General features: G+C 40.2%; 1 protein-coding gene across 2 annotated transcripts in view; it reads right to left on the bottom strand.

Moving 5' to 3' along the window:
* The window catches only part of LOC137277321 (myosin-9-like), a 74,652-nt gene that overhangs the window by 19,552 nt on the left and 28,470 nt on the right, over nucleotides 1–26,630 (bottom strand). For both annotated transcript variants that reach the window (XM_067809004.1, XM_067809003.1), the window contains exons 7-30: nucleotides 26,133–26,277; nucleotides 25,612–25,737; nucleotides 24,807–24,932; nucleotides 19,126–19,293; nucleotides 18,203–18,328; nucleotides 17,772–17,939; nucleotides 17,204–17,275; nucleotides 13,434–13,499; nucleotides 12,680–12,841; nucleotides 11,398–11,477; nucleotides 10,359–10,455; nucleotides 10,032–10,117; nucleotides 9,591–9,654; nucleotides 9,217–9,351; nucleotides 9,031–9,086; nucleotides 8,682–8,806; nucleotides 7,301–7,478; nucleotides 6,742–6,856; nucleotides 5,032–5,073; nucleotides 3,700–3,842; nucleotides 3,174–3,266; nucleotides 2,726–2,799; nucleotides 817–857; nucleotides 50–137 (exon numbers count right to left, since the gene is read on the bottom strand). In XM_067809004.1, coding sequence (XP_067665105.1) covers nucleotides 50–137; nucleotides 817–857; nucleotides 2,726–2,799; nucleotides 3,174–3,266; nucleotides 3,700–3,842; nucleotides 5,032–5,073; nucleotides 6,742–6,856; nucleotides 7,301–7,478; nucleotides 8,682–8,806; nucleotides 9,031–9,086; nucleotides 9,217–9,351; nucleotides 9,591–9,654; nucleotides 10,032–10,117; nucleotides 10,359–10,455; nucleotides 11,398–11,477; nucleotides 12,680–12,841; nucleotides 13,434–13,499; nucleotides 17,204–17,275; nucleotides 17,772–17,939; nucleotides 18,203–18,328; nucleotides 19,126–19,293; nucleotides 24,807–24,932; nucleotides 25,612–25,737; nucleotides 26,133–26,277 — 2,576 coding nt within the window. The remainder of the gene's footprint in view (nucleotides 1–49; nucleotides 138–816; nucleotides 858–2,725; nucleotides 2,800–3,173; nucleotides 3,267–3,699; nucleotides 3,843–5,031; nucleotides 5,074–6,741; nucleotides 6,857–7,300; nucleotides 7,479–8,681; nucleotides 8,807–9,030; nucleotides 9,087–9,216; nucleotides 9,352–9,590; nucleotides 9,655–10,031; nucleotides 10,118–10,358; nucleotides 10,456–11,397; nucleotides 11,478–12,679; nucleotides 12,842–13,433; nucleotides 13,500–17,203; nucleotides 17,276–17,771; nucleotides 17,940–18,202; nucleotides 18,329–19,125; nucleotides 19,294–24,806; nucleotides 24,933–25,611; nucleotides 25,738–26,132; nucleotides 26,278–26,630) is intronic.

Genomic DNA, 26,630 nt, shown 5'->3' with positions numbered 1-26,630 from the left:
CTGAAAAAGAACTGGGCACCATACAATCCTGTCGCAGGGTTGAGTTTACCTTGCTCACTAGGGGGCGCTGGTTTGGCCTCCAAGAACTTCTTACTGAGCAGAGGATCTGTTTGAATCACTTTAGGAACTGAACTTTCCTGAAAAATTGATTGAAGTTCATGAGAGCTAAACGTTTGGTCAGTTCACAAGCGGTACTGTCTCTGTACAATGCCACTCAAAGAAGGTACAGTCTCTACTACATGGTCGTGTACATGCTCCTTCACTCCCCGGTACCCGGTAAATGACCTCACAGAAAACTGTTGTAGTGGTGACACATTCGTGTGTTTACAAGCTGATGAACTGAGGCCATTAATAACTCATGGACATCAGAGGCGCCTGACCAAACACGAATATTGTGAGCATCAAACACTGGCACTAAGACAATGTGAGGAGCAGACACAGACACTTTGTTCAGCAAGAAACAGTACCATATGTGCAACATAATCTCAGCAGTCATCAGACTGAGAGCTCGTGGGCTTCTTTTCTCACTGAAACCAAATGACTAGTTGACTTACTGGTCATAAATGGCAGCTGTGTGTAACCACTGGTCTTTTTCACTTTTTGCAATATTCCAGCAATATCACAGTTGGGGACACCAGAAATGGTGTTCACTTATTGTGCCCATGTGGAGTGACAAGCCCCAGGTCATAAAAACACAGACCCAGAAGGTTCCAATGATTGTCACACCATCTTTTCAGAAAATACTGGGTTTTGTAACCTGAAATATTTTGTTTACACACACTGGCTGCTCGTATCAGCAGACACAGCACATCTCACCTTCTTCTTCAAGGCATCCTGCAGCTCCTCCTTCAGTGATCCTGAAACCAGACACAAGTCAACATAGCAGTGCTTCCATTGAGGATAACTGTTGAAACTGTATTCAGCAATATTCCTACTACAAGACTGGATCAGATAAACCCTTGATTGACATTAGGAACAATGACTGAGAACTTTAACTGAGAAAAATACTACATAAGCCGCAAGGGACAAATAACAACATACAATCCTCATTCATCAATGTGCAACAAAGGCTTAGTAGATATTTACTTGCAACTGGGTCTCACGCATACAAAATATAAATTCTTAAACATTCTTTAGTTTCATTTAGTATGATGTTATTGGCCAGAATGAAAACGTAAATGAGTGATTAAAATCAACAACAATATTATGCTCTCCTACAATGCCACCCCAGCCTTAAGGCACACTCACAAACAATATATAAAGGGTGTACGTTCTTTGTTTACAGGCATGTCCATCTTGTTTCAACCCAGGAAATACAGCGACCCTGGATATGTACTCAACAGTGCTAAAGGCTTACAAACGCACTCACTTCACTTAACAAAGCCATGGAAGCATATTAGCATCTTGGCAACTAAATTGAAAGACAAATTTCAATGCCTCTAATACACTTAAATTCCTCTACACACTTGCACACAAAATGAGGTGACAACTATGAAGTCATGTCCTGAGTAGAAGTGTAAGATATAAACTACTAGTGGGGGTATCCCGACAAAACAGTGACAGATTCTCACATGGCTTATCAGATCAGTCCAGGAGCTACAAATGTGCAGCAACAAAATGTTACAAACAAGCAAAATAACACTACAAATCTAAAATACTCATGAACACACTGCACAGCAAATACTGAAGTTATTTGTTAGAGTAAACACACTTTATGTGCAGACTTCAATTGTTAGTAACTATCTCAACAATCAAGCCCTTTCTTGGCTGAATAATCTCCCTTCATCCACGTCCAAAGGAATCAGAGAATGGGAAATGAGGGCAGCTTCTCATCAAGTGTCAGGTAACTACATTCTGGCCTTGTATCTAGCAGACATTCACGTTGAAAATAGATTCAAGCAGCATTTCACGTACATGAGGATAGCTGTGATCTGTTTCACAGGTATTTAATAAGTGACAGTAAGTCAAGATAATTTTATGAATGAGAAACTATTTTTTCTGCTATGATGGAACATTTTGGACATCATCATAACCAGAATCCAGTTCAAAAATATCTAAACCAGAGTTTACAAAACTCACTCTGATGAATAATACCGATATCTTGAATCCAACCATCCCTAGAGAAACAAAACTGGCAGTCTATCCACCCTCTCCTGTCATTTATCTCTCCTCAACCATCCCTACAAGACATTCTTTGTCCGACAACAGTTTAAAGATGTTGCACCATAACAGAAGGAAGAAGTTGCCATCCATAAAAATATCCCACCTTCGAAGATGAAAGGTTAACAAAGTTCTTATTAAACTGAAACACATGCTATCTATTTATTTGCCAGATCATTCAAAGTCCATTCTACGGTAACTATATTTGTATATATCTTCTCAACCATTCCTTACTCTCTCAAACCCTTCACAGCTATTTCTGACTCTTTCAAACCCTTCACAACTATTTCTGACTCTCTCAAACCCTTCACAATTATATCAGACTCTCTCAAATCCACTACAAACATTCCTGACTCCTTCAAACTATTCTCAACCACCATTTTCAACGACTTTCTCAAAACCTTCTTAACCATCTTGAAGGTGCTCCTCAATCCACCCTGAACCTCCTCAACCCACCCTGACCCTCCTCAATCAACCCTGACTCTTCTCAAACCACCCGGACCCTCCTCAATCCATCTTAATCCTTCAGAGCTGTTAGTAATATGGTGACGCAAAGCAACTGTACTTGGTGCAGTGTTAGATGCAGGCTTTGGCAGTTTGCTTCCACGAGTCAGCCGGACTGTGTTACCTGAGTCCAATCTGAGAACAAACAAACCTTATCAGTCACATGTAATATCTTTGTAATCCAATTCATACTTAAAAATAAAGTTATGTTTCCAACAAAAGGATAACTTGAAACTAGGAAGTAAAAATGTTATTATCTACATTATCTGCAAACAGTTGTGTCGCCAGAATTTGCTGAGTGATAATTTAGCGAAAAACACACAAATACAAATCAATATTAAGCTTCAAATGAAATTCTTATAATTTATATCTGGCAATGTGCTTATTAAGAATGATTCTCAATGAAAAAGCAGTGATACAACAGAAGTACACCAAATACCATTCCAAGAACAGAATTACTCAATTTGATCATAATTCTGAGAAAGGAGCATTGTCACTGTAACACCTACTCATCATTCAGGTTGCCCTTGTTCCGTTTCAGACTTTCAATCTGTTTCTCCAAGTCCTCCACTAGTTTGCGAAGGTCACCGATTCCATGATCCCTGAAACAGAGTGGGAGTTAACATACAAACTGCCGGGACAGAGAGTGACAGATTAAATAAAGATCCTTGAAACAGAGACAGAACTTAAAGTACACATCCTTGAAATAGGGATGGAACTTAAGGTTGAGATCCCTGAAAGGTCATGTTGGAGCAGTAAAGACTGGATCCCTGAAAGAGTGTGAAAGATATTGTATAGTTATGGTGTGAGTTTATGTGCCATTTTCATAACTGAATCCAAAGTTTCAAAAATCACCCAGACAAGAATTTAACTGCTCCCTGTGAAAGATTTTCTATTCATATAGATGCTGAGCATTTAGTTGTCCCAGAGGTGCATCCATTAACCACTTGCACCAGAAGATAGCAATGCTGCGGTTATGGAAGTCATGTGCAAGATGTCCTAGACCACTGTCTGTGTCCAGTGACCACTACCTACTTGAGATCTAGTTCCTCCTTTGTCTTCCTGAGCTCATTCTCCAGAGACCAGATCTGTCGGTCCTTCCTCTCAATCTCCTCCATCAGCTTGTGAAGCTCCCCTCTCATCTGATGCAGCTCTTCCCCAACATCTTCCAGCGACTCCTGCAGCAACAAGAAAGTGCAACAACACAGTAATCAACAACTCCCTCAACAATATTCAACAGCTAGAATAAAACACAATAATCACTGACCCCTCCAGACACTGCTGGAAGGAGAGGACCTCATTTCAGACACTCAACAAGGGATGCAAATGACCATAAATAGGCATGTGCACACGCAAACTGATAAGAAAGAAAAGTAAGGAAAGAAAATATTACAACCAAATGGATATGAATAGCTGAGCAAATTAAGAAAAAAATAGGTGATAGTTACATTTGATATGCTCAACTCTTTATGATAAAACTGAAAAGAACTGTATTCCCTTTGTTATGAAGTCAACATCATTATCCCTTCATCATTGTGCCAGTCGCTACAATCAATATCCACCTTCCATCCTTTTCGTTTACCACTCTAACCTGATCAACATATCTCACGCTCCACTTGTCACCCCACCCAGATTCACATACCTCACCCTTCACTAATTACCCCATCCTGATTCACATACCTCACCCCCCACTCATCACCCCACCCTGATTCACATACCTCACCCTTCACTCATCACCAGGCCTGAATAACATACCTCACCCTCCACCAATCACACTACCCTGATCAACATATCTCACCCTCCACTTATCACCCCACCCTGATCAACAAGCCTCACCCTCTAGGCATCACATCACCCTGATCAACATACCTCATTCTCCACTCACCACCCCGCCCTGATTAAGATACCTCACCTTCCACTCATCACCTCAACCAATCACCTCAACCTCATCAACATACCTCACACTCTACTCATCACCCCAACCTGATCAACATACCTCACCCTTCACTCATCACCCCGCCCAGATTCACATACCTCACCCCTCACTGATTACCCCATCCTGATTCTCATACCTCACCCTCCTTTCATCATCCCATCCTGATCAACATACCTCACCCTCTACTCATCACCCTACCCTGATCAACATAGCTCAACCTCCAGGGATGACTCCAACCTGATCAGCACACCTCACCCTCCACTCATCACGTACCCTAACCAACATACCTCACCCTAGAAGCATTACCCTACCCTGATCAACATACCTCACACCCCACTCATCACCTCACTTCAAATCCCATTTACCTTGAAGTAATCGTAACCAACAAAAAATTACAAAACAAAGATGAACAAAAAAGGCAAAGTGCAAACCCGTATCTGTGAAGGTTTCTTGGTCCTCTCTTCCTCCAGCTCCTAATGAGACAAAACAGAAACTACTCTGTCACTACGTACAAGCATGTAAGTCAGATGGGGTAGTGGTGAGTCTGGAGGGTCACAGTGGAGAAGCTACCACTTCACTACATACTAGCAGGTCATGAGGGACAGAGAGGCCCATGTTCACAGAGTGATCACACCACGAAAACAGACGGAAGAACATAAATACTTGTAGCACAAGGATCAGTTTGTGACCCACGGCTCTGGTATGACACAAAGACATGTCAGCAGTGTGAGAAGCAGAGAACAGGGAAGGTAATAAAGGAGGATGACTAATACAGGTAACTACTAGAAGGGCTCACACTAATTTTCATTTGCAGAAGCCAGAGATCTTTCACTTACTGCCCGACAAAGGAGTGCAGTTAAACATACTGAGGGTTTCTACAAGTGATAATGACCTGAACAATACCATTACCTGAACAGGATAGGATATTTGATACAATAAAAATAAAAATGGCATCAGTTTGGGAACATCAACCACCAACAACAAATAACAGCGATAACTGACACATGTTTTATAAATATGGAAGCATTATAGAACCTAACAGGTGAGGTCACTATGGACATTGATGACATTTGACCTTGGCCCTATATGCCCAATTACTACCAGATGCCATTTTCAGGTGCTCAACAACCTTAGAGTTCCTGGAGTTCCAGTCCATGTTTTCATTGCTTTTTGTTGTATTTTGTGGTACATTTGTTATGGTTGGCACTGGCAAGAAAGATGCGACAAATGAGAGTCAGAAATATCGTCAAGTTCAAACAAGTCGAAGATGATTGAACACAAAAGCTGACCTACACACCGCATGACTGAACAATGCACTTGATAACTGCCCGTCATCAATCATTTTTTGGGAATTATCAATTTACATTGGTCCGCTCATTTCTGATAATGCGCCAGCATTTCAATGACAATTCTATCCATTTCAGCTCTACAAAATGGCAGACTACACAGCTTGAGGTGAGTTTCATGCTGAACCTTTGTGTCCACTACAATTCAGACTGCTCCATCCTTCCAAAAACCACTATGTTCTCTCTGCAATTATGGACTATGGCATATTTAAAACTAACTTTCTCACTGCAGGGGTTCAAAAATTCCTTTGAGAGTAACTGTGGCAAGAAAGTAACTTGTCCTGACTAATTTTCAAGTTGCCCTGATTTTATGACACAATGTTTGATGTTAATGTTTACTTGACTATGTATGGAAAAGTGATAAATTTCAAAGAACGATAGCTCTACTTTATTATTATTGAGAAAATACACAGCTACATTATGAGCAGGTATGAAATGAAATCCAAGTATATTCGCAGTGTGAAACCATAATAGGAAACTACCTAGCAGCCCACTGACAAGAAAGATGTCATTATTTGATTGCCCAACATGAAAACTGATTTTTGAATAACTACTCTAAAAGTTATTCATATATGTCACTGTTTTTTCATCAAAGGTCTAACCACATGAGACAACATGACTGTCTGCAAGCTTATAATTACAGAAGTGGCTACACAAGAACTTAAGGAAGTAAGACTACATGCCTACTACCCCGGACTGAGGTTGTGTGACTACACTCAACAATGATGACAACATAATCTATAACACGCTGTTTTTACACTGACTTGAGCCCAATGGTACATGATATATACATACATCTTTCAAGTTTTTCACAGCCTGATCCTGCTTTTGCTTGGCAGCTTCTGACTTTGACAATTTATCTTTGAGAGACTTCACTTCATCTTCCAGCTTCTGAACTCCTAGGTCAGATCTGTGAACAAGGAGTACATCTGGATGTTCAAACTGGAACAGCATATGATAATGCCATTGGCCTCTGTTACAGTACAAATTCTTTACCCTGTGAACCTGATATAGTACATGATCCTTATGCTATAGACCTGTTACAGTACATGATCCTTACCATGTGGGACTGTTACAGTACATGATCCTTACCATGTGGGACTGTTACAGTACATGATCCTTACCCTGTGGGACTGTAACAGTACATGATTCTTGCCATGTGCGACTGTTACAGTACATGATCCCTACCCTGTGGGCTTGTTACAGAACATGATCCTAGGCCCTACCCTGGTGGCTTGTTGCAGTACATGATCCTTACCATGTGGGCTTGTTACAGTACATGATCCTTACCATGTGGGCTTGTTACAGTACATGGCCTTTACCATATGGGACTGTTACAGTACATGATCCCTACCCTGTGGGCTCCTCTGTGATCTTGGCCTTGAGTCTGGAGATGGTCTCCTGTAGCTGTGTGACTGTGTCCTCCAGCCGCTTCTTGCTGCCCTCAACCAGCACCAGCTGACCATTTAGGAGTTGCACCTGTTTCTGGAGGGCGTCTCTCTCCTTGCGGAGCTTTACCATGTCCTGCTTGTCTGGGCAGATAAGTAGAAAGACAAGGATCGTGATCAGCAGTCTGGAATAACATGTTCATAACGTCCTGTTTTTTTCTGTACCAGGTCACAGAGGATCTTGGTTCCTTTTCTCATACACTGAGCAACAATGAATTAGTGAATAAATGACCCACATCTGATGTTCTTACTAAACTGTATGAGTGAGTGTTCCTGAATTTCATTTACATCATGCTCACTGAAGAAGGAATGAACAAAATGGTACAGGTTGTATATATTTTCCATTTTGGGAAAGCCAGCATCTGGGTTTCACTGGAGTTTAACTGGGATAGCAAAGTGATGCCACTCTTCATTGCAGTAGTGCCATGGACAAATGAACACATCCGATTCACAGGTGTCATAACTCTGTGACCATTCCTATAGAGACAAGCCTAGAGTGACGCTTTCACCATGACAGGGTAGTGCAACATTCATGACACAAAGGTGCTGTCTACTATCAAGACAAGCCCATAGTGACTATTCTACCAAGATAGAGTAGGTGTCTTTTCCCATTAAGGTACATGACTCTTCTACCAAGACAGGGTGGAGCATTCATGATTCAATGGTTCCATTTCCCATCGAGGCATGTGACCAGACAATCCAGTGATCAACAGCATGAGAATCAATCTGCACAACCGGGAACCGATGACATGTGCCAACCAAGTCAGCGAGCCGGACCACCCAATCCTGTTAGCCATCTCTTACGACAAGCAAATTCACCTTTTATGGTAAGCATGGATTGCTGAAGGCCTGTTCTATCCCGGACCTTCACAAGTCTCTACCAAGACAGTGAGTGAGTGAGTGAGTTTAGTTTTACACCGCACTCAGCAATATTACAGCTATATGGCAGCGGTCTGTAAATAATCGAGTCTGGACCAGACAATCCAGTGATCAACAACATGAGCATCGATCTGCGCAAGTGGGAACTGATGACATGTGTCAACCAAGTCAGCGAGCCTGACCACCTGATCTCGTTAGTCGCCTCTTACTACAAGCTGAGTCGCCTTTTATAGCAAGCATGGGTTGCTGAAGGCCTATTCTACCCCGGGACCTTCACGGGTCCTCTACCAAGACAGAGTAAAGGAACATACATGACATGACATCATAACACACCTACAGAGACTGAGGCCAAGCAAATATATCCCACGAACTGAGGTCACAGCGTCCTATCAAGACCAGCCAGCCTACCTTTTTCCAGCGTCTCCTCGTGGCCATAGTTAATGATCATTCTCTGATGTCGAGACTCCAGACTCTCATAATCCTTTCTCAGGTTGGAGTAATCTTCACTGAGCTTTCTGTTTTCTCTCTGCAGTCTGCAAACAGAACATTTTGAGCATGAACTAAAATAGCAGATAATACTGACAGCATTCCATCCTGAGAGTACATCCACCCAATTCACTCCAACTGCCAAGTTAGCTCTGGGATCTGAATATGGAAAGTATAGCATGACAAAAATTTAATAGAGCTTCACTTACCACTGCTTTGAACAATACAAGAGACAGATGACATAAGTAGCAGCTGTCAGCTTCCTACATACCTTTCCTCACTGGCACCTGACTGACCACCAATTGCCTGTTTCAGTTTAGCATTTTCCTGAGAAAATAATAAAAAAAATAATAATAATAATAAAAAAGAATTATATTTTCAGAGAATTATATCTGAAAATAGATATGTAACTGTATGATATTTGCCATATACTTGAAAAAGGCTGTTGTTTCCATACCTGCTCCACAACCTCCAGTTTGTCTGACATGACATCGTTGATCTCGCGTAGTTGTTTGTTAGCTGCCCTCAGTTCTTCAGTCTTGTGTTCTAGATCACTCAGGCCAGGCTTCTTGTAGATCAACTCACTGTTGGCCTGTACACATAACATCCTAGATCATATCATATAATGGTCTCATGTGTCTCTAGTCCTCTAGTCCAAGGTCAAAGAACAGTAATGTTGACTCATGTATCCTCAGTCAGTTCACAATAATGGTATATCAACGTATAATCTGAAAGTAGTTCTGTCAGTAGGGTAAATTTTTCTGACTATTTAGTCATATTTGCTCATTTATTCTGAGATATTTTATACAAGAAACAAACAAGACCACCTACAAGAACATCCTCCTTCTGCTTGATGAGGTTGTCCCGAACCTTCTCCAGCTCTGTGATGCGGGCCCTACAAACATCAACGGTCACTGAGTACATCCAGTCAATAAACACAGTCACTTTTAAGAATCAAACAACTAAGGCACAATAATTCATTTCTCAGAAATATGCAATGGCAGTTAGTAATACTTATGTCTAGACAGGCAAGCCAGTTGTTGATAGCACAAGCAGAGATCCACACTACCAGGTTTTGAAGATTCACCAGGTCATACATTGCTATCCCCTATCCCATCATATTAGCTGCACCTTAGGAACAGTATCTATGAGTCTTGGTAACCTTGGAAACAGTGTGCAAGGAAACAGATGTGCTGGTTCCCTTGAAACAAGACACAATAGTTGTCTGCACCACAGACAGTTTCTAAGTCTGAACGATAGACTCAAGACTACCTGAGAAGCTCATTCTCTGCCCGGAACTGCTCCACCTTGCCACTGAGATGGTCCACGTCATGCAACTTGTTCAGACTGCTCTCAGTCTGTGAGACAAAAACAAACAGTGAATGATTTTTTCATAGCACCACAAAGCAAACAATGCAACTCAGGATATAAATGAATCATCAAGGACCTTAGTGTAACAGCATGCAGACCACTTCAGATAGGTAAATGTCTAAGGAATACCTGAGAACCTACCCCCAAAATATTCCCGAGTGTATATTCATGCAACCTAACCCAAACTCTTAGGTGAATTCACTCACATGCTGACTGTCACATACTCACACTCTTTGTGAGGACTTCCTTCTGCGTTTCAAGGAGTTTGATCATCTGCTCATTCTCAGCCTTCTCCTGGTGCATACGGCGGTTTTCAGATCGTAGCCTTACAAGACAAAAACATCAAATTGGCATGAAAACACTAAGCACTGTCACTTATCTGAATCATTTCATTATGTTCTGTACCTTACTATCAGTATCACCTGTAACCACTTGGCAGTATCACCTGTATCCACCTGGCAATATCTGCTATACCCACCTGACACTACCACCTGTATCCACCTGTCAGAGTTACCTGTACCCACCTGTACCTTACTATCAGTATCACCCGTACCCAACTGGCAGTATCACCTGTATCCACCTGGCAGTATCTGCTATACCCACCTGACACTACTACCTGTACCCACCTGTCAGAGTTACCTGTACCCACCTGTCAGTATCATCTGTAACCACCTGGCAGTATCACCTGTACCCACCTGGCAGTATCACCTGTATCCACCTGGCAGTATCTGCTATACCCACCTGACACTACTACCTGTATCCACCTGTCAGAGTTACTTGTACCCACCTGTCAGTATCATCTGTAACCACCTGGCAGTATCACCTGTACCCACCTGGCAGTATCACCTGTATCCACCTGTCAGTATCTGCTACACCCCTCTGACACTACCTGTATCCACCTGTCAGAGTTACCTGTACCCACCTGTCAGTATCACCTGTAACCACCTGGCAGTATCACCTGTACCCACCTGTTAGTATCACCTGTACCCACCTGTTAGTATCACCTGTATCCACCTGGCAGTATCTGCTATACCCACCTGACACTACTACCTGTACCCACCTGTCAGAGTTACCTGTACCCACCTGTCAGTTTCATCTGTAACCACCTGGCAGTATCACCTGTACCTACCTGGCAGTATCATCTGTATCCACCTGTCAGTATCTGCTATACCCACCTGACACTACCACCTGTAGCCACCTGTCAGAATTACCTGTAACCCCCAGTCAGTATCACCTGCACACACCTGTCAGTCTCACCTGTACCCACCTCTCAGTGTCATCTCTTTGGTCTTCCAATGATTCATACTGCTCTCGGATTATCTTTAGTTCTTCCTGTAATCTTCTCACCTGTAAGAAAACAATTCAAGAAGATAAAGTCACCAATATCCAGCGCAATGGGAAAATACTCTTTATGAATGTCAGTTACTTACAACTGTATTAAATGTTTTGATGTATTTATAGCAATGCGTGAGCGAGTTTCTTTTTTTGTCACACTCAGCATATTCCAGCCGTCTGTAAATATTAGAGTCTGCACCAGATGGTGATCTAGTGGTCACCAGCATGAACATCAGTCTATAGAAATTGGATACAATGATATTTGTCAACGAAGTCTCTGACAATATTACAAAGTGGGAGGAGACTATTGAAAGATTTTAAAGTTCTGCTCCAGGAAAGAGCACTATCTCCTAGTTCAGTCAAAGTCAAGCTTGTTGCCATGGCAACACAAACTACCAATTGGCATCAGTGCACACCAAGGTCTATCTATGTGCCAAGTTTGCTGATGAAATATTGAACAGTTTCAAAGTTGGTGTAAATGAGCGCTACCATCAGTTTCAGTCTAAGTCAAACTTGTTGCCATGAAAACGCAGAAAGAATTATTCATATCTGGGTCTTACCATCAAGTAGCATCTATGGATGATGCTTGCTAGTGTACCTAGTTTGATGAAGTCATGTACGTGAGATCGACTCTAGACAACATGAAATTCTCATAGGCACAGTCTAAGTCATATTTCTATGGAAACAGCTAAAACTAAACCCCATAAGGCACATAAAGGATCATGGTTGACAAGTGCATCTAGTTTGGTTCTGCTATCATGAATAGTTTAGGAAATATGCTTCAAACAAAGTGTGATAATAACATTAAAGCTTGCCTTGACCTTTGCACCACATAGCACTTACAGGGAAGAAGTTGTAAAGATATACACAACAGAGTTTGTTACTTGTGGAGAGGTAAGCAAGCCTTAGTGTTTCCAAATGTTGGCACCATCCTAATGTACCATGTATAATGTTACCTGCAACACCAACAGCAGAAAAAGTGTCATCTAAATTGTTTTGGAAAATTTCGGTCTATATCCATGAGCTTGACCCTTGACCTTCCAACACAATTTATGCAACTGCTACACTATAATTTGTTATCAGGATGCTGATGACCTGAAGATATAAAAGTTGTGAATGAACTTCATGTCCTTGTGCAGGTTTTGAAGCAGTGACCGGCCACATATCATGTTGATCCCAACTAGAATACTCTAGTCACGTGCTGTCCAACTTACAATCGACTCAGTATCATGACACTTGTCTGTCAGACTCTGTAGCTCTGACTCTTTCCTTGCCATGGCATTTGTAAGTCGTTCACATGTCAGCTTCCACGTCACCATCTCCTCCTGCTGGATAGTGGACGTCCTCCGGATCTCCTCATTCGCTCGCTGAAGTTTCTGTTACAACATGGAATCGATCGTGCTTGTCAACTGCCACAATGTTAGCACGCATTTTGAAACAACAACTTCATCTTTGACAGCAAGGGGTTTTTTTTAAGATGAAGGATTAAAAAAAACTCCTAATGTGATTACAGGATATGCTCACCAGCATATTTTATGACTATTTTACCATGTTTACCAAAAATCCTTTCCTCTAATACTCGGGGTTAGGTTTGAGTTTTAGGGTTTTAGATTTAGGGTTAGGGTTAGGTTCGGGTTAGGATTTGGGTTAGCATTTCTTTCTTTTTCCGCCTGAGTGGTGAAAATATCCCATAACAGCCCCAAACTATTACATTGAACCATTCTTTCTAAATGGTAGACTAATGACGTCTGATTTTCTAAGCTGCATTTTTGTGAATGCTATCAGAACAAGGCAGCTCCGAGGACACTGTGCCTGATGAAGGTATGGGGGAAACATGGAGGGAAGCGGCAAGGACAAGCACTGGTCAGGTCATTATTCCTTCCGTAGTACCTGTGTCCACACAAAGTGAAACACAGAAACTAACAGTTACAGTAAAAGTCAGGACATGTCAGTGTAACCGTGACTCACCATTTCCAGCTCCCTGTTGTGGTTGTCTGTCTGAGCCTTCTCGTTCCGCAGCTGCTTGAGGTCATTCTGTACACAACACATATAGCACCAAAAACATGGTAGAACATGTTAGGACAGGTTAGGACATGGTAGAACATGGTAGAACATGGTAGAACATGGTAGAAAATGGTAAGACATGGTAGGGCATGGTAGGTTATACTAAACAACACACACAGGACTCAGTGAGTAAGTGATTGACTTTCACACCACATTCAGCAATATACCAGCTATATGGCTGTGGTCTGTATATAATCGAGTCTAGACCAGACAATCCAGTGATCACCATAAGCATTGATATCTACCATTGGGAAACGAAATCCATACATTTACTCACACTTTTATTGCCATTGCATTTTGTACAAAAAGAAACTTTTTCTTTCTAAGGTTTACATTACATTGCAATCCCATTTCAAGATGTATTTGAGGGGATGGGACTGGACTTACAACAGTGCACAACTCAAAGTACTCTTGTTCTAAATTAAGCAAGTATTTTGGTTTTATATCAGTGAATAGATTTTCATTTCCTAAATTGTTTGTAAGTGGGAAATAGATATGAAAGCAGACAGGTACTGAAGAAAAACAAAGACCTCAAAAGTTTTCATTTCATTCCATCCTTGTGTTATATATTTGCTGAACTTCAAACAAATATTGAAAGGAAAACTTTCGCTTTTCCTTGAGGAACCAACTAAACATGTGATAAACACATACATAGAGAATTCAAATGTCTGCTGGTGCAGTCCTTCATAATATCATTAAAATCATATGCAAATAACGAACTCATGAGTAGCGAATTAACGGCTATAGCGAACTGATTTGCTACCCCTAGCCCCAAGTGCTGACGTGATTAGCGAACTCACTCAGTGTCAGCGCAGCTACTTAGCGGTATACATAGTTTAGTTATATACTTGTGAGATGTTGTGATTGTTAAACATGCTCTAGATAATGTCTGTGAATGATAAATTCAGAATTTTAATGTTATGTCAATGAACAAGAATAAAGATTTGTAGCCTCAGCATATATATGTCTCTACATCTCTACACTACAAGATGGCGGTCAAATGTGAATGACGAACAATAGACATAGCAAAAGAAATATCTTGGTGCCTTGGAGTTTGCAATATCAATGTTTCACTGTACTATTATAAATGCACAAATACATGTACACAAAATATTTACTCCGTCACCTACAAAGTCTGCACAGCACGTTACACATTATTCCAGTGATATCATAAATGACACATTACCACAACTGACATGCTAAGAAGCCCCGAAACACTCAGTGTCCAACCTCACTCTGATGTACACTTATCCCACAATCCATGCTGAGGACCAACTATCATATTTCACTGGCCACTTGAATTTTCAAAATTAAGTCATCTATCACACTATACTAATGATAATAAATACTCCAAATGAATGAACAAAGATAAAAGTGTGTGGTGTAAATACGTTTATCTCTGAGTAATTTCCTCCCAGTAAGTGTGCTGTTTGCTATTTGATAGGGTGGACATCGCAAGTGCTAATTATGTTAATGGGTATCACAAACTATTAGCATACATTTTGACATATGTTCCTCAAAGCAAGCTAAAGAACAGATGGTTTCTGCCTATTACTATAGTATTTCATGGCAGCGAATATGTCATATTATGACAAGTCAACACATTAACTACAGTCATATGACAGAACCAAATGTTCTTTAACTTGTTTTAGTTGTAAACATACTCCCTTGTTATTTAAGCTCATCAGAATCTATAACCTATATCCATGATACGTCTACATGAAATACATGATGCTGTAAGCGGGCGTTGATAGGCTGACCATAGCAGGACAGTCCGAAAGTGTTGTCACAAGCACGCCTAGACACAAACAGTAAACAACATGGGCTGTGGTGAGCTGCTGAATGAGACATGAACTAAATGGCACAACTGTGTCTCTGATCTGCCTGAAGCTACAGCTGGGTAAACTAAACAGCTGACTAGACAACTGAAACATTCAAACTAGCTAATAAAACGTTAAACACAAACACTCACACACACAGAGTGTAGAGGTCCCGTACTCCAGGTATGATCTCCTGTCTCATGACTTACACCACACAAAGCTCCTCTTACAATACCAGTACCAGTTAGCTGTGTCAGAGTCATTTGTGGAGGAAAAGGTGAATCATCCGTTTACATCCCTTACAGGTGTACACAGCAGAGATGTTCACACAGGACGTGTTCACACAGGAAGTATGTTCAGGTGTGCATAAGGGTGTATGGATACAGTAACACTACTTGGTTTGTGTGGGCAATATGAATGCCCCTCAAACTGTGACATGCCTTTAAAGGCCATCCTGTCACACCTTGACGATTTAGCCAGTGGTATGCTAACACAGGAAAAATTTGGAAAATACATGGGGGCAAGTTGATTAAGTTATGAGTAAGTTCTGCATAACTTAAACGCACACAGAAGCATGCTGGTGTATGTAGTATGGCAAGGTCATCAGGAACTACATTCACAACATTTACAGGGAAGTTTACACAGTTACGGGGAAGTTTTGCGATTGTCACATGTTACGTGTAAATTACTCATAAAACGAAATACTTTGAATTAATGTCCAGCATATTCATAAATTATTTCTAACCTACGTTTTACCATATGTGTTTTGACATGTAAACATATCTGACGTGTTACAGACAACAACAGAACTTACTGAGAGCGTTCCTAACTTACAGCTACTGTGACACGTGATTGTCGGGGTCACACTGCCACGCATAGTGCATACATGATTGGGCATAAGTTGTGAATTTTCATCAACGCGCTAAACATCCATTGGTGTTCCCTTTTGTAAGCTACTGAACCATTCTATATAAGTAACTGTTACATATATAGTATATGTGTATATGCTCAACATTGCCAAAACCTACGTGAACATACGGCAGTTAAATCGTTAAGGTGTGACAATGCTATTACCAGCCGAAACCACAAGAAGTGTAGACTCGCTGGCTGTGCTACAGTTGCACAGTGAGCCATAAGGGACCTCTACACAGTGATATCTTGGGCATCTTATTACTACTGGCTACAAAACACAAGATGATAATCAATTGGTACTACTGCATTGTTGTTAAGTTTACTTGAATTCTTTCTCAAGAATATTGACATCATCTACTTACGAAAATATACCAAGAGGCATCTCATAACAATTTTGAAGCCTCAGTTTGTGCATTTGATAGAGGTAAAAGAAAGTAATAAGTTAGATGCAGAGTACAAGTCAAGCCATTGCAAGAGCCCACATATCAACACTGTGGCTATACAAACCTCAAACCTACTCAGACCATCTAAAACTTTGGCTGAGTGCATCAGCTGAATAAAAGAACCACACCCAATGTTAGCATTCCTCAACAAAAATACATATACACCTAAACACATGAAATAAGACATAGTATATGACAGTCACAAATATATCAGCCAAATATTGACAAGATTACAGTCATGAGATACTGTACCACTGATGAGAAGCTATAGCTAGATGGATTTGACTGGACAGACAATATTAGATTCCCTAATTCTTGTAACATTGGTATACCAAAGGGCAGCATTCACCTAAAGCTTGTACTCAAATGGTGTACAGAAAGATAAAATTATTCCAAGTGACATGTTTGCAGTGCATGGACCTGCTCCAAATGGGCCACAGCTAGGCAGAGTCTTGTGTAAAGAGTATCAGGGGCCACAATCTGACCAGGATCATCTCACCTTCATCCTGGACATGCTATCCTCCAGCTCCTCACGGCCCTTGCGGTCTTCCCGAGTCCTTCCATCAAGCAGCTAGCAACAATTGGAATGAATCTCTACTGAGACTGAACATTACACAGACACCAACCCAAGCCTACAACAGGGTTTACAATGCTGAGGCATACTACTGACCAAGGAAATGCTAACTACAGTGTTCTGTCCATGATATACAATGAGATCTGTGACTGACTGACTGAGAACCCAGGTATGTTATAGATCCCTTTCACCACAAGCATGATGTATCTGAACCATGCCCAGTATGGTGACAAAGACATTACTGAAGCAGTTACACAAAGGTTATGTCCTCCACAATGTGTTAGTCAGGCTGACTCAAAGTTAAATGCCTCTATTATATTATTTCCAGTTTCTTTATAGCACCTACAATCCAAACATGTTACTCTCCACCACCATCCATCCCTCTGACAAGATGATTCTGACAGCCTCAATAACCCTTGTTTCTTGACCTTGTCAATGACCTCCAGCCCCTCTGACTACAGTCTTATCCACAACCACCAACTGCCTGACCTACCTGTGTCAGTCTGTCCACCTCACCCTGAAGCCGTCTCTTCTCCTGTTCTGCCAGCTCCTGGTGCTGTTGCTGCATCTTCTTCCCATTCTCCAGCAGCGAGATCTGCTCCAGTGCACGCTCATAGAAGGCCTTCACTGATGCCAGCTCCATGGACAGTTCCTGGCTTACCTAAAAAAAGCAGACAATGACATAGATTAGGGTCCACAAAGCTGGATCCATTCAGTACCAATCTATTTGCAAAAACTGTAAAAGTTAAGGATAAGAATGCAAGCTGTTTCAGGAAAGGTGCAGTGCACACCCCTACCAGATGTGACATTCCCAACTAGAAAAGAAATCAGACAACTGACTCTCAGTTCCTTCAAAGTAAAAGTGTATTCATGCACAAGTTGGGTGATGCATCTTGACTAAATGTCCCTGCTTAATGAACTCACCCTTTTCACCCCCTGGAGTTCCTCCCCAAGCTTCTTGGTGTCATCATGCTTCTTGCTAGATGACATCTTTGATTTGTTCAGGTCACCCTGCAAGTCTGTGATCTGCTCCTCCAGCGACAACTTCACCTACAACATGGTGTCAGTTTGAGAATGACCGATAACAACTCTGCATTCCTTACAAATAAAGCCATGAGGTTCTGAATCTTACCAATAAAACTACAAAATGAGACAAAATAAGACCCTTGGGATGTTTACAAAACAATGTCTTGACAATTGTTACACTTTCAAACTACACATTGATACTGGCAATGTGTGCTTCTTTTTAATTTGGTTGCTATAGCTGACCAAAACTGCCTGCTATATAAGTGAGAATTCAAATAATTCGAAATTTACCACAGTTTGGCCACATATTGTAGTTCATCTTCACAAATATGTTGGACTTAGTGTCCTCCAAGCCAGGTATGCTAATTGTATAATGTAGGCAGACAGACAGGCATTCCATCAACATCTATATATTTCTGAAGGATTATTATATTGCGTCATCTATCAGGGGAAAGGTGGTACAAAAGAATGACACAACAAGAGAAACCAGAGACCCAAAACTCATCACTACAGCATGCAGCAGGAGAGGAGACAGACAAATATGAAAGAGCCCTATGACCAATTTTACCCTCTCCCCTTCCCGCCCCCAACTGTAATGAACAATCAGTCTCCAAAAAATGTTAAGATTTATAGCTGGTATCTCTCGTATAGGTAGCGATGAATGTCAAAGACGTAACACAGCTGGTCAATAATGAATAGCTGAATCTCAGATGTTTTACCACTGTTTTAACCTCTATTGTCTCAAAGACTTAATACTGACATCTCACAAATCTCATAATGTTAGAATCTTATAAAAGTAAATCTGAGACTAGCAGGATTACCTTAATAAGCTGTTCCTTGTCCAGGACAAGTTGCTGCACTTTGTGGTTGAGATCAAGTTTTTCTTGAAACAGCCGATCTTTGTCTGCTGACACTGTAGCCAGCCGAGCTTTCAGGTCTGCCACTGTGTCTTGATAGTTCTCGATCTGTTTGGAAGCGTTGTGTTTGTCCTGTTTACAGGCAACAATCACAGTTAAACACCTTATTTGCATGTGGCCACTGCCCGTACAGCACACTGCTAACTTCTCCAAAACTCATCTATATCAGATTATGTATTGTGGTACGTTATGACATGCCATTATACCTACAAAGATTTATTTGTTCAATTTTAACCCATTCCACACTGAAGATGAGACTCCACCCGTGTACCCCCTAAATTGTAATGGTGAGAAAAAAATATAGATGTGTATTCAGGTAATACAGGTGGTGGTGGTGGGTGGGGGAATGGGCAGAAGTCTTCCCAAATGATCGGCAATGGGTCCACTTTAAAGTTGTCAAATAGCAAAGTACCAACATTTCAAGGAAATCATTAAAATTGAATACACTAATGAAAAAAATCAACGGGTTTCATAGATGTTATCAAACATACATCTACATAACTATTACCATCTTTTCGTGCCATCATGTTATATAAGTCAAGTTCCACAATTTAAGTATGTATGGTGATTTGGTGATTAACATGTTCAGTATAGCATTACTGTACTCAAAATATATTCCGAAAGTTTTCGTTTATGATAGTATCCATTGCTGTAATATGATTGGCTGCCTTATGTTAAATGCATGATTTTTACCAGTCACAATACTTATGGCAGAATGTTGCGAAAAAAATCTTTTGAGAACAATCTATCCAGTAAAATTGCTGCTTACAACTGCGAAAATATTCCTAGCAAGGTTACTGTAATATTACGATTTCAGCTTTCAATCGATACCCTCCATCAAAAGAATCTTCTCGAGTTATTTATACAGAACTTAGAAAACAGATGTATTTCCCAATGTTGTGTCATGTTACCGAAAAGCCATTGCCTTCAGGAAAAAGGTGACTATACATATGATTTAATTAATATATTTGTGATAATTTTCGAATTACGTAAAAATGAATTGATAAAAGAAATAGGCAAGGGGATATAATGGCATCTTACAAATGTGTAAACTTGTATTTTTATCAGAAATAAACTTATTTAAGTTGAAGTTGTATTATTTGAATAATAGGATAAAATTTCCTTTCATATTTATTTCTGCTGTATTAGACCTCAAAGTTCAAAATGGTGTGTGACATGTAGCAGCAATTATGTTTCACAAGTTAATATTTTACTTGATAAACATAGGCCTCTATCATATTATATGAGACTATGTTTCTCAGGTTTCAATTTGTTTTCATTATTCTATTCACTCTAAAGGAAGTGCATGTTACCTAATACAGGTGACTTTTGTGAACATTGAGTGTTTTGTCTTTCTTTATGAGAAAGTGTACCAAAGGTCAATCATGAAAGTGGGCATGTTAATGATGTTTCTATTCAAAGCCATAGGTGCATACATCATTAAAATGTGCACATCAAGATCATATCACATGATTGTGACTTCAATCAAATGTTTCTTGAGTAACACAGATATGCACCTTACCAGACTCTTTAAACTATTTGAATTTCAGCATTCCTTGCTGTTTAAAAATGTTACAGCATATACGTAGTATGGTTGAGTTGATCTAGGACATGGTGTGAGCTAGTTTCAGTTGAATTTCTCATATATATGAAATGAGAAATCATGCAATTATCTGTGCTATCTTTCCTTTGGACATCAGTTACAATTAAAAGAAAGATTTGTTGACTGGTTTTTTTTATAGTAAAGTGTTGGGCTGGTAATTTTTGGAAAGGACTAGTGACACACAAAATCAAGTAGCCCAGAGGACCAGTTAAAATATACACCGAAGAAAGCTCTGTATCTTTGAAAAGGGCTATACAATGCACAATGGTTGCTCCATATCCTTGTGATTCAGTTTCAAGGTAAAGGAAAGTTACAGAGTGAGCAGATCTCGATAGCTGTTCCTTCACCACATATTGCAGTACAAGTGAGTGTATCACAACATATCGCCATACGAAATTCAGGAAATACACAACCTTCCACATGTAGCAAGTTTCCATGTACAACAAACAAAATGCTGGATAGATCTTAAGCATTCATTCCCATTCATCACTATTATATAAAGCTGATTGATTATTGACATAGCTGATGGTATCAGTGACTTTATAAAAAGCATTTAAACAGTGAGGCTGACTGAGGTACAACATTAATTTGTCTAAAAATGGATATTTTGTTAGTCTGTGATAATTTAAAACAGCATTAAATACAATGATGGACAATAGGAGACATTTTCCATCTTATTGGTTCTTTAAATAAGTCATCCTGCACACGTAACATGGTAGTAGGAATTTGGTGAATGAAACCACAGATATTTTCATACATTTCAGCAAAATTTGAGATAAATTGTGACAATCACTATGCAAGTGACAATTAATCAACAGCAAGTCTGCAGGGGCAGCTGAGCATGTCAACAGAGTATTTGTGTGGAGTCAAGGTTTGTATGGACACAGCACAGAGCAAGTTGTTTGGGAAGCACTTCACTATCAGTGGCATTTTGTTTTCATTTGTCACACCAAAGTGGGGTCAACGACAGACAATTTTACTTCAAATCTTTCACTACAGCTGTGTTTAGAACACAGCTTTTTCTTCAGAGGCATCCCGTTCCAAAGATTTCTATTCCTTCTTCAAGAACCAAAATAAGTCTGTACATAACCAAGTCTGGACCAAACAACTGAGTATGAGCATCAATCTGCACAGGGTATCAAGCTAGTCAGCGAGCCTGACCACCCGATCCCGTTAGTCGCCTCTTACGACAAGCATTGTCCCCTTTTATGGCAAGCATGGGTTGCTGAAGACCTATTCTACCCCAGATCTTCATGGGTCCAATACATTTTCAACTCCCTGGGGATCATACAGCCATGCTGCCTGATAAGCGCAATGAACTAAACACTCACCTTGCCAATACATCTTGACAGATACCCATTTTACAGCTGAGTGTAGATTTAAAGCTTACATGCAACTCAAAATACAAGTTTGCAGATTCTGATATATTTCTAACTGCTCTAACTGAGTTCGATTTCCCAGTTGCTTCGTTTCAAGTGTAGTAAGCCCAAGTACAAGATACAGCACTTTTGATTTCTTATTGATAATCAGAAAGTATATCATCATTGTTTTATTTTATTTATTTTTTGGGTTCCATCTAAGCTTTACTGTCCGTGGAGACATTCCTCCAGGTGCTTAATTGACTGCCAAACTGACCAGAAGATGTTCTTCCACATACCTAGCAGATTGTCAAAGTAACCAAAAGATGTTCTTCCTCGTGCTAAACAGACTGTCAAACTGATGTGGAAACATTCTGCCTGGTGCTCAACAGACTACCAAACTGATGAGGAGACTTTCTTAATGGTGCTTAAAGGGGCACTGATGTGGAGCAATTTCCGTGGATTGGTGTAAACTTGTTATTGTTTTTCTCCCGGATGAGTACCCAGATGATATCCCAGAATTCGTGACTGGTTCGAGACCTCTGCAGCGCAGTCCTTATGCGCAATTGATAGTTTAATTATAGACATATCAACGAAGGTGAAGTCATTTTTACATCATTACAAATGTATTATGAAAACAAATCAAACACTTTGAAGGTCAATCAACTGCCAGTGGTAGAAATGGTAAAAAACTATTAGGACAGAAAAATAACGAAGCCAGTGTACGTCTCTATATTTTGTCTTATAACCCTTATTAGTTTATTGCCATATTTGTATGATTTTGAAAATTAATAAAAGAACACACTGTCTGCTTATACTTATAGTAAATTTCTAACATAACAGCAACATTTATACATTTAGGATTGTAGATTGTAGATTGCCAATGTGGATCCTATTTCACACACATACGCTATCTAGTGTGTGTTTTCTGTCATATAGATTCAGCTGAATGCTACAACAAATAAATTAAAACAAAATGCAAATAATGAATGTAAAACAGAGTAATTCTATAGCAACAATGTCAGGCTACTATCTTGTTCAGGAATGTATCCATCAATATCCACGTAAAAGAAATCGTATTCCATTCATCTGCAGCTGGTAAATAATACTGCTCTGTGTCGTGTGTCTTACAACAGTCTAATTTGTGAAAAAGCAACACAGCGTCTCACGTCTTTCACATTGGTGAAAACCTGATAAACCTCTCACTGGTCACCCAAGATAGTACACCTGGCAACAAATTGTATGATGTCCACACTTCTAAGTAATTTAGTTAACCAATGATGGGCAATCAATCAATCAACGCAAGGGTGGTTAATTCTTTGAAGGGAGGATGTTGTTTTTACACTCGCACTTTACGACAGGGTGTAGTCAGTATAAATTAGTACATCTACACACACTGCCTTTTGACAAATCCACTAGAAGATAAAAGTAATTAATTAATCAGTGTGTTATTGGTTAATCCTTTGATCGATGTTTGTTTTTGTAACTCAGCTGATAAACCCTCTTGCATCACATACATGCACATATTACATAACATACAACACATTTCCCAATACAGACCTTAATTTATAATGTTGAGTATTTACTCCAGACAGGAGAAATGCCTAATGGGAACTTTTGTTGAGTAACTACTAATTATACCTGTTATAAATTCATTAACTGTCCATCCAAAGAATGATGACAAATAACACGTGTAGGTTTACACCATCAAATGCAAGTTCCAGCAAGGAAGATGTAATCTCTGTGTCGCATGAAAACACTTATAGGCTGAAACTTTTTTGAGGATACCAACAGAACTTTGTTACATAAGGAATACATACAGGCATTTGCTGTGTACTTGGGTAAATAGGTGTAATAAGTTTTATTTTTATGTAAGAAATTTTTCAGATTTCTCTACCAACGGCAAAGTCATCGTTTTTAGTTTACGAATTCAAATAAATCAACTGTGTGTATGAATAAGGAATGATAATTGCTATCACAGCTGAACCAACACTCAAAACTATCGAAATATAAAATTTAGCAATCTTTCGGACTGAAACAAATGGCACTGACATCATATTTTCACGTAACATGATTAAATATTGAGGATAGACATAGGATCAAATTGGATCAGTCACTATACCATCCAAGCATCTGAAAAAACTAAACTGCTGGGATATTTTGTTACGATCAGACAAGGAATACTATGGATATTTTTTAATAATGGCATATGATGGGCATCCGGCCTCCTGACTGTTTAGGTGAAAAAATTCTCCTAATATGGACAGGAGCCCACTCCCTTTGTCCGTCACGGTCGAGGGAGTGGGCACTGACCAATTTGCAGTTTGGTTTCGTAATTAGACCGTTGGCAAGAAACATTATTCACTCTGCATCAGTGCCCCTTTAACAGACTGTCAAATGGACCAAAAGATGTTCTTCCTGGTGCTTAACAGACTGTCAAAGTGACCAAAAGATGCTCTTCCAAGTGCTTAAGAGACTGTCAAATGGACCAAAAGATGTTCTTCCAAGTGCTTAAGAGACTGTCAAAGTGACCAAAAGATGTTCTTCCAGGTGCTGAAAAAACTGTCAAATGGACCATGAAGACATTTTGCTAGATGTACTCTTCCTCACACTCTAAAACTTACCTGGGAGACATTCTTCCAGGTGCTGGACAGACTCTCATTCTCATCACGGACCGCCTGCAGCAAGGTTCTCAACTCCACCATCTGCCCTGCCATCTCATGAATCTTCTTACAAAGCACTGTATTCTCCTACAAGTGAATAGAGGTGTCTTCTAGACTTACAGATTATTACGGCATTCATCAACAAGATGCTTAGTGAATTCTACACATCATCTCTAATGTATTATCACAAATGCTGTATGCTTCTGGATCACAAAACCAAAGCAACCATTCCACCAAAACAACTGACAGAGCTGTTTATAAAACTGTCCCGCCTTGTAGCATTGTCCTTCCTGTGTTTCGTGTCTGTCCACCCTGTGTTACACTGTCCCACCTTGTAGCATTGTCCTACCTGTGTTTCGTGTCTGTCCACCCTGTGTTACACTGTCCCAACTTGTAGCATTGTCCTACCTGTGTTTCGTGTCTGTCCACCCTGTGTTACACTGTCCTAACTTGTAGCATTGTCCTACCTGGGTTATTCTTTCCAAGCTGCACAACACTGTCCCGCCTGTATAACACTGTCCCATATATGCAAAATTACCCTTTTTGTGTAAAACTGTCCTACATACATAACATTATCAAACTTGTGTAGCACTGTCCTACCTTTAAACACTGTCCTCCATATGTAACATTATCATCCCTGCGTAACACTGTCCTGTGTAACACTGTCCTATATATATCACATCATCATACCTGTGTAACACTGTTCTATATATGTTACATTACCATACCTGTGTAACACTGTCCTCCATATGTAACATCATTATACCTGTGTAACACTGTCCAAGCTGTTCCTCACATTGTTCCTCTCCTGTGACATCATATCTAGATTAGCCTTTGTCATCTCCACCATTTCCTTCATTGAACCAACTTCATTTTGTAGAATGTCACGTTCCTGCAAAAAGTGCTATCAATTTTACAAAATACAAGATAATGTGATTCACTGAATAAATTAAAACAAGGTGCTGTCCATTCTGTTACATCCAAGCTGCAAGTCTCCATTACAGTACCACAACACCAGAAGAACATCAGATGTGCATTTTGAGATGTGCATTTTCTCTGTCCCCATGTAATGGTTCTTGATGACAGGGAACAAAACAGACACTTTTAGAGAATGCTCAACGAAGGCAAACAGTTAATCAATTCAAAGTGAGTAACAGATAATAAGCTAAGAAGAATATTTTACATCTTCATTTTCCCACCATGTGTGTTCTACTACTACAAGTGGATGCAGCTGGCCAGTAGGTTGTTGGTTTAACACCTGACAGATGTGATGGGGCAGTGTTCTACCTTCTGGAGCTTGGTGTTCTCCTCCTCCAGGAGAGAGAGGCATGATGTGGTCTGATCCAGCAGACTGGTACGAGCATTGTTCTCAACTTCAGATGACTGGTGCTGGCTATGAAGAGACTTTAGCTGGAAGTCCAGGGCCGTGATTCTACAAAGATAGGTCAATAGTTTCACATGAATTCTATCTCACAGCACTTGTGTCTGAATCTCAAATATCATAAAAACTTCCTTTGGCAATGGTGTTCATTAAACAATAGTTTATAAACAACATTTGGGCATGATGACTTTTCCCTCAGCTGACATTAAGTAAGGACCTCCCTTAGTCCCTTACAAAATTTTCACTCTGCCTTACATGACTATCTCAGCAGTCCTTCAAGTCCCTCCCTGATCCTCTAATCTCCTTCCACTCACACCCAAGTCTTTTCTCCACTCCTCCATTCCTTCCAAGTCTCTCTCACACTCCTCCATTCCTTCCAAGTCTCTCCGATGACCCTCCATTCC

This window comes from Haliotis asinina, chromosome 3, assembly GCF_037392515.1.
Source record: "Haliotis asinina isolate JCU_RB_2024 chromosome 3, JCU_Hal_asi_v2, whole genome shotgun sequence".
Lineage (NCBI taxonomy): Eukaryota > Metazoa > Mollusca > Gastropoda > Lepetellida > Haliotidae > Haliotis > Haliotis asinina.
This window is presented reverse-complemented; position numbering and strand designations above follow the sequence as displayed.